Here is an 8,234-nt window from a genome sequence, read left to right as displayed (position 1 = left end):
AGTAGGGGAGCTCTGACCTGGTGCTAACTCCTGGATGGGAGTGAGTGGCAGCCAGCAGTGTATCGTGGATATGAAGTATGGAGCATCTTTTTAAACAAGGGATTATGCTCATTACAATATTAGACCAAAAATTTAATTTTTGATGCTTTGTCTTTTGGTAAATTAGGTAAAGAGATTAATTATGGCTGTTGCTGTGCTTTATTACTCAACAATCATAATCAGCAAGTTCTGAATTCCTTGCTAGATGTTTTTCTAGTTTGGAGATGTTCTTCTATCCATCATCTAAAAAAACACATAAGTCAATGAAAGAAAATTTGCTTGCTCTTCCTCTTTATTTTAGGCCTAGCTTAGTGGTGTCAGAGTGGCATAGACTGAGCAAGAATGGTACATCTGCAGATGTACATCTGCAGATGTACATCTGCAGACCCTCATGGTCATACTTGTGCTTGTTTTGTGCTGTAAAAAGGATTTGGTCCCTTGCACATTTTGTTTGTTTTTGTTTGCTTTTTTTCTTCTCTCACTTAAATGTCACCAAAGGATTTTACCATCTAACAAAATAGCCTGAGGAAATAAAAGAAATGTATTATTCAAATGATGTTTTGCTTATTAGAGGGGGAAAAAAAACAACCTAAACAATGTGGCCCTATGTATAAAAGTAATCGTCACATAAACCTCATAGCTGGCAGCAAACTCTCCCATCAGGTATTTGAGTAAACTGACAAAGACTTTTATTTCCATAAGGAGATATTTTGGGCCACTGTTCTTTGCAGAATTGTTTTAAGTCAAACACAATGGATGGTTTTTCAGCATTATGCCTTGTATAAAGAAAAAAATAGTTTGAAATCTCTTACTATGGTTCATGTTGTCAGACACATACTATTAAAGAGTTTTGGTTTCTTGTTTTAAATTCCCCTGATATGATCATAATCAACCCTAAGGGTGGCTTATGAAATTGCCACCCTTGATGAACAAAAATAATGTAGTTAATCACACGTGAATAAAAAAAGGCGGACAAATAAAATCATGACTTGAAAACATCATTTTGTATTCCCACTGGTTAGTTGTACTGGGTGAGAACATTTTTTGGTTGACGTGAAATGCTTAAGCATGTCAAAAAAAAGCAACAGAAACCCCTGAAGAAATGTGTGAGGGGCGATCACCTTTTTACAGTGCTGTATAGGGCAATGTAAACAAGCTGGCGAATTTAGTTTTCTGAGGTATGATATAGAGATACAAAAATGTTGGATATGGAGCATTTGCTGAACTTTACAGATTCTTACATCATAAGTTTGTAATGACACATTGTTCATAAAAAACACACAGTGAGGAGTGAATTTGGCATGCAACTATCATAGACTCCTGCCACATTATGGACATGTCTTTAATCAGTGAGGATATATGCCTACAAGCATCTGTGACATGCAGACCTCCAACACTAATTAACAAACCTTTGCTTTCCTCTTGAAAGCAATGTTGATTGAATCATGTCTCCATGGAAAATATCGGTATCTATGTAGCCAGTGGCTATCTTCAACAGGCGTGTGCATTTGTGAGTGAGGATCAAATCTGGTGACTATATATAAATGGTGATAAAATCATCCTTGAACATAGTCAGTGCTAATAGAATTAATTACGTTGAGAAAAAAGAAGGAAAGCCCATTTTTTTTGTTCTTGTATCCTATTCAACTATTTAAAACTCAATGTCAGTCAAATCAAAGCTTACACACTCTGAGAATCTGCCACTCAAATGTGAACTTCATGTGAGTACATTGTAAAACATTACAAGATAAGTCCACTTTAAGCATTTCTATACCTGTATTCACTGCCAATTCATGTTTTTAAGTTGATGTTGTGGGAGTGTGCATGTGCTATCACTTTATGCAGCAATTGAGATGTTTCTCATTTTTCTTTAACCAATATTTCAGCTAAGGTCCACCTTTATCCTCATAAAACATCATACAATGCTAAAAAAAATCCAGTGGCAGATGTTCTGTATTCATCCATTCTATACACAACATGTAAACCTAAAAGATAGCAGGACAGATGCTAAAAAGAGGCCATGAGGCTCATGCAATGAGAAATGAGTGGGATCCTGTGATAACTGCAGACCTTAAGCAAAGACATTAAACCTTATGTATTACATAGAAATCTGACATTGTAGACAAGCAAATCACTTCTGTATAAGGGACTTTCTCTTATCTATAAAAAAATAAATCAGGTTAGATTGTTTTAAGATTTTGTTTACATCAGTTTCTCATAATTCACTCATTCATATTCAAATTATCTCACACACGTATGCGCACCCCTGCAAATGTAAATGATTAAGGCCAGGTTTGGGAATGGAGGGCACAATATGTAGCTTATAGGCTTCTAGGTCCTCTGGTATGTCTCCAATAATAAAAAAAATAATAATAATTGGGAGTCACTACAAGAAGGTGGACTTTGTATTTTTATGGAACTGAAAAAACCCTTTGGCTGAAATCATTATTTTGTTGTGTTACTTCCAGTTATATCCGAAGCTCAATCTCTCTGCTGACTCTGCATTTTTAAACAAACCCAATGGCTATTTGGGGGTATTCTTTGTCGATGTGAAATATAGCACACAAGAATTAACTCAAAGGAGGGGCAGTGACATTCTCCAACTTAAGGTACTTTTCTTCCAAAGTATTCCCAACATGTATTGACATAGCTTGTTGCCCTAGCGGCATGCTCAGGTTATTTGCGAAATATGAGAGCCTTCTTCTCTATACCTTTCTTTGTCTCTAGCTTATTGAGTAGCTCTGTTTGCCAGGTGTTTTTGTCAATAACCATATGTCCACCTGCGTTCCATGTGTCTCTGATAACCTATACTTCAAAGGCCTTTGTCCAAAGTATTTTGTCGTCCCCTCTCAGCCTTTGGTCTACGTGCTGGGTCAGGTCCTATATGATTTTCATGAGCTTTCCCACGAATACCTTCAAGGGGAAAGTAACAGTTCTGACCCAACATCTTTTGGGCTGCTTCTAAATGGTTAGTCCCCCTCTGGTAATTTATGTTAATACTGCGTTTTGGGCTGCCACCAGCCAGTAGACGATCTGAGGGACTGGCCTCAGTAATGTCCCGGAGGTGCTCATCGTCATCCGTATCAGCATCGATGTATTTGCTGATTGAGGAGTCATGGAAAGTGAAAACTGTAGGGGCCATGGCAGTGCTGTCTGGTGACTTTGGAGGGGTCCTGCTGCTGGCAGTGGTGTACACAGATGCTTCGGGACTCAAAAGAGACTGGTCTGAGACAACTGAGCTGTCTGAAAGTGGGGACGGCCCCGAATCCCCGTCGCTACGGCAGCCTCCTTTAAGGCTTTTTGAGGAGTTTCCTGAAAACAAGAATCTTCTTGTATTCTCTGGGCCTGAGGATTTTAATCCTGGACTCAGCACAGACTCATGCTGCCCTATGATTTGATGACCAATTCTTTTACTAATGTGCTGAGACAAAACTGTAACTGGACCAAAAGTAAACCGTGTGCTTTCTTTAAGACCAATGTCTGCTGCTGGACTGTGGGGATATCGTGGATTCTCTTGGAAGTCTGTAGCACAACTGATGTAGCTATCTATGCTAGATAAGCTTTTCATGTCCCCCACTCCATCTTTGGCTCCTAGCACTGATGGTCCATAGTCATGAATGGCTCCAAGCTCTATCTCATCTCTCTGTTTACTAACTCTGGACCCTCTGTCTTTTGCATTGAGGTTAGGTTGTGACTGTGTCTTTGCCATCTGGCTGTACATCTCTTCTAATTTCTCGACATTCAATCTTTGGGGACTGGTGTCTCGAGCTTTGCAGGGAGAGCCGATTTCTTGGGCATTGAAGGAACGATTTGAACTTGTCTCTGATGCAGCTCTTTTGGACGCCCATTTCCAATGACTTGGGGACAGGTGGTTGTCATGAGGTCTCTCGCTCTTTTCTACTACTACATCCATGAGCTCTGCACTACGAGCAAAAGCTTCCTTTAAGTTCATAGAAACAATGCTACCATTTCGTTTTGCCCTCTCAAGAGCCTCCCTTCTTTTAAGGGCTTTTTCTTGTCTTTTCTGCTCCTTATAGAACTCGGAGAAGTTATTCACAATAATGGGAATAGGTAGCGCAATTACAAGCACTCCAGCAATACAGCACAATCCCCCCACAATCTTTCCCAACAGAGTTTTGGGATAGATATCTCCATACCCTACTGTGGTCATAGTGATGGTGGCCCACCAGAAAGAAGCCGGAATGCTTTTGAACTTTGTATCCTCTTCATCTTTCTCGGCAAAAAATACAAGACTAGAGAAGATCATGATACCCATGGCGAGGAAAAGAATAAGCAGGCCCAGCTCGTTGTAGCTTCTCCTGAGTGTGAAGCCTAGAGACTGAAGACCTGTAGAGTGACGAGCCAGCTTTAGGATACGAAGGATACGCATAATCCTGAAGATCTGAACCACACGGCGGACATTCTGAAACTGCAGCACACTCTTGTTGGACTCTGTCAGGAAGATGGTGACATAGTAGGGTAGAATTGCCAGCAGGTCAATGACATTGAGAGGACCCTTGAAGAACTTCCATTTATTGGGAGAAGAGAGAAAGCGAAGTAGGTATTCCATGGTAAACCAAGCAATACAAACAGCTTCCACATGCGCTAGCTGTGGGTTGTCTGTGGACTGGCCGAACTCATCTGTGCCCTGAAGCTCTGGAAGGGTGTTTAAAGACAGAGCAATGGTGGATAGCACAATGAAGAGAATGGAGATGATGGCCAAGATCTGAAAGACAGAACAAGAGAAGTAATATGAGAAAAGATTGCACCATTAGGGAATTAGATAAAGTACATAAGACTTGAAATGAAAGAGGAGAAGACACTTAGACTGGCAAACTCTGTATGAGAATACCAGTAATTGCTAAGAATATAAGAAATGCATTGTAAAGTCGTGTGCAATTACACCGAGTAGAAGTAAAGGGGTATTTTCTTAAAATTTTTGCTGTGATATAATAACATTTTGAAACTTTTGAAATAGACCCCACTTTTAAACCTATTTGCTACTTTACTTAGTCTTAGACTTAAATACACCTTCAATGTATTTATTAAAGGTCAGGAAGGCAGTATGAAAGTGGTGAGAAGTGTAAGAGAATGCTGATATTCTCACAGTGTAAATAAATCTCCACTAAATACCCAGCAGAGTGTGAGACTGGCTGACAGCAAATGGACTGAACTCGGTTGGATTACTTATTTATTTATGACCGACTTATCCAGTGTACTTACATCAGTAAGTGTGCTGGGGTGAACAATAATGGTTAGCAATCTATAAAATCACCATCGTGTCTGCATGTCTGGTCGAGGTGACATATTTAATAGCCAACACTTTAATAAATATAACTAAAATAATGGGATTCCAAATTTGTTAAAAATTCAATACTTACATAAATTTGTGAAAGGTTCCAAATATTGTAAAAGTTATTTCACCAGGGAAATCCCATTGAGATTAAAAATCTATTTTGCAAGAGAATCCTGGCGAATACGTCATGTACCTCTCAGGAGATCATGCAGTTGATGGATTGTCTTCCAAAATTTGATTTGAAGGTGCTTCTTTCAGCTCTTACACCTTTGTAGGATTAATAATTTGCCTTTTTTGCCTGGGCACAGAATAGCACAAATCCCCTAATTGTTTCTATTTCATCAATCCTACAATGATACAACATGCAGACTCAGTCAATTTTAAAAACAGGCATTATTGGCACAATTTTGAATTCTTTGTGGAACTAATATGGTTAAAATTAAATATACATGCTGAAATATACGCAATGAAAAGGTTAGGATATTCTGGATTTTTCTAACACATTTGTATATTACTTCCTCTAACAGTCCAAAAACATGACTATTAAGAAAATCGGTCTTTCTAAATTGTCCTTAGGTACAAGTGTCTGTGTGTTTGGTTGTTTCTCCCGTGTGTCCCTGCACTGACCACACTTCTCTCCCATTGACTGCAATAGACAGATGTAGTAGAAAGTTAACTTTCATGTGACGTGTGCACAAAGTTAACCTCTTCTGTTAAAGGAAGAATGAAGGTCAAAATAAAGATGGCAGTTTTTAAATCATTAATGTTGTTAGAAGTATCATAATGTCACCCTTCAAATTAGAACAGTTCAAATAAACCATTAAAAGAACAAAATAAATATGGCATTCATGACCGTGACAAGCATATGTAATCTTCTGACAGAAATTGTTCCTTAATAGTTTAGTCTATTTTAGTCCTCCGTTTTCTGAACAGGCACTTATCAAAAGTTCCTCTGCTTTCATCCTTTCCAATTGAAATATGTTTGTTTGTTTGTAAATGTTTTCATAATCTTAATGCAGCACTTAGATAACAAAATGCAGGGTGATGAGCATCCTTTGCCTTTAAAGAGGACAAGGAACAGGATTACTTCATGAACTGCTGTCTACAGTGGATATATTAACCCTAAAACTCCAAACAGAACAACTTAGAGAGATGAGTAGGAGGTTGTTGCTAGAACACTGAGCCTGTTTTGGCAGTAGCCCACACGCTAAAGGTTAGGATGTTATATGATGATATAAATCAAAGGATTGTTAAAACATTTTCTGTAAGAGTGAAAACCATTGTGCAGGGCAGCATAGCGCAAAGAGATATTCAAAACAGTGATTAAACATTCTGATTTTACTGCAGTTTTATTTGCTATAGACAGAGTACAGCTGCTTTTTTATTAAGAAACTTTATTACAACATTAATCAAGTCCATCTGCTTAAGACTTACCTGAAATTCTGTTTGTTTAAATAAAGGAACACTCTCCACAGTTAACATGTAATGGAAAATTAATCTAGTATTCAGATTCCCCAGAGTGTAAGAGTGGCTAAAAAAGCATCCTTATCTATGACCAATCAGAACAGAAGGATCCTGTTGCCATAGCTTCATGGCAGGCATGAATAATAGCCCTATCTGTTTATTTTCTTCCTTCTGTGTGTGTCTCCCCCCCTTCTCTTGTCCAGGAGCAAACCTATTTGAATCAAACACTTGAAGAGCAAAGAGGGTCTGGGACTGAAAGGTGAGTGTGAAGCTGACAGGGGCAGCATACAAGGGAAGGAGGTAGGGAGGCCACAGTGGAAACAATGATGTTGTTTAACACAAAATTATTCCCCATAAAGCAAATAACAGGATGTGCTGCTTGTGTTATCTGCTGTACCTTTGTAAACACCAGGTATTAAAGGTCATCCTCTGGGTAGGAAACACATCAGACTTGTAATAAGTCTCAAGGGAGATACAGAGGGGCACCGCTGACAGATTCCAAACTTACAGCCGGGAGAGATAGCAGCTGAGGAAGGGCAAGACCAAAAAGGGGGCAGAGGTAATAGGATTGAGAGGCTATAAAAAGATTGCTAATGATGATGCACCGATGCTGCTGTGTAATGTTTTGGTGATGAGGTTAAGTTCCACCAGGAAACCCTGCACATTTCCCCCAGGATGTGGTGCCGTGGCCACTGTCCTCTCTGAGCATTCATCCACCCTACACATCTTTACATTTGTCATCCCGGGGTTGTTTTAATGTCAAAGGGCTCTAATTTCATAAATCCACTGAACTCCACAGCTGACACAAACCTTTAAGCACACAAATGAGACCACAATAGAATGAAGAGTGGGATGGGACTCAGGAAAGGATTAATGGCATCAATACGATTACAGGCTGTTTATGAGCAGTGTGTTGACTCAGAAATCAGTCTGATCTGACCTGACTGGTGACAAGCCAATTAGAAACTCAAACTATCCGTCATTTTCTGATTAGTGAATGTATCGGGTAGCTGTTACCAGCAACACTCTTCAGTGTGGATGTTGTTATAAAGAGAAGAACACTTGGCAAAATATTTTCATTATCAGTGAGGTGTTTAAAAATTATATAAGAAATACAGAGATTTAAAAATCTACTTAAAAGAAAAAATTTTTTACAACATGGTGAATTTGACTAAAGTGTAGTGATATTTCATAAAAATATTACTCAAATAAAAGTAAAAGTAAAAGGTACAGTGTTAATAAGGTATATTTTTCCAAAAGTTTCCTTGTGTCACTAGTTGCTACACACTTGTGTCTTGATTAAGTGCATTTATATTTGCCAGGTGCATCAATTCTGAATTGTTCTTTCTCTTGTAAATACAAGAAGAAAAACTGCTGCTTAAGTAATGTAGCCACATTTACTGAGTTAATTGCTTGTAAAAGATGCTAAGTTTAA

The 8,234-nt window shown here is 38.6% G+C and overlaps 1 protein-coding gene across 2 annotated transcripts in view; it reads right to left on the bottom strand.

The window, feature by feature from the left end:
- LOC102218167 (potassium voltage-gated channel subfamily B member 1-like) overlaps nucleotides 1-8,234 on the bottom strand; it is a 40,682-nt gene continuing 32,448 nt past the window's right edge. For both annotated transcript variants that reach the window (XM_005797001.3, XM_023325598.1), the window contains exon 3: nucleotides 1-4,765. In XM_005797001.3, the coding sequence (XP_005797058.1) occupies nucleotides 2,852-4,765 (1,914 nt within the window). In that variant the 3' untranslated portion in view covers nucleotides 1-2,851. The remainder of the gene's footprint in view (nucleotides 4,766-8,234) is intronic.

The sequence above is a fragment of the Xiphophorus maculatus genome, chromosome 20, assembly GCF_002775205.1.
Source record: "Xiphophorus maculatus strain JP 163 A chromosome 20, X_maculatus-5.0-male, whole genome shotgun sequence".
NCBI classification, from domain to species: Eukaryota; Metazoa; Chordata; class Actinopteri; order Cyprinodontiformes; family Poeciliidae; genus Xiphophorus; species Xiphophorus maculatus.
The sequence above is the reverse complement of the archived record's forward strand: the minus strand, read 5'-3'. Positions and strand labels throughout refer to the sequence as shown.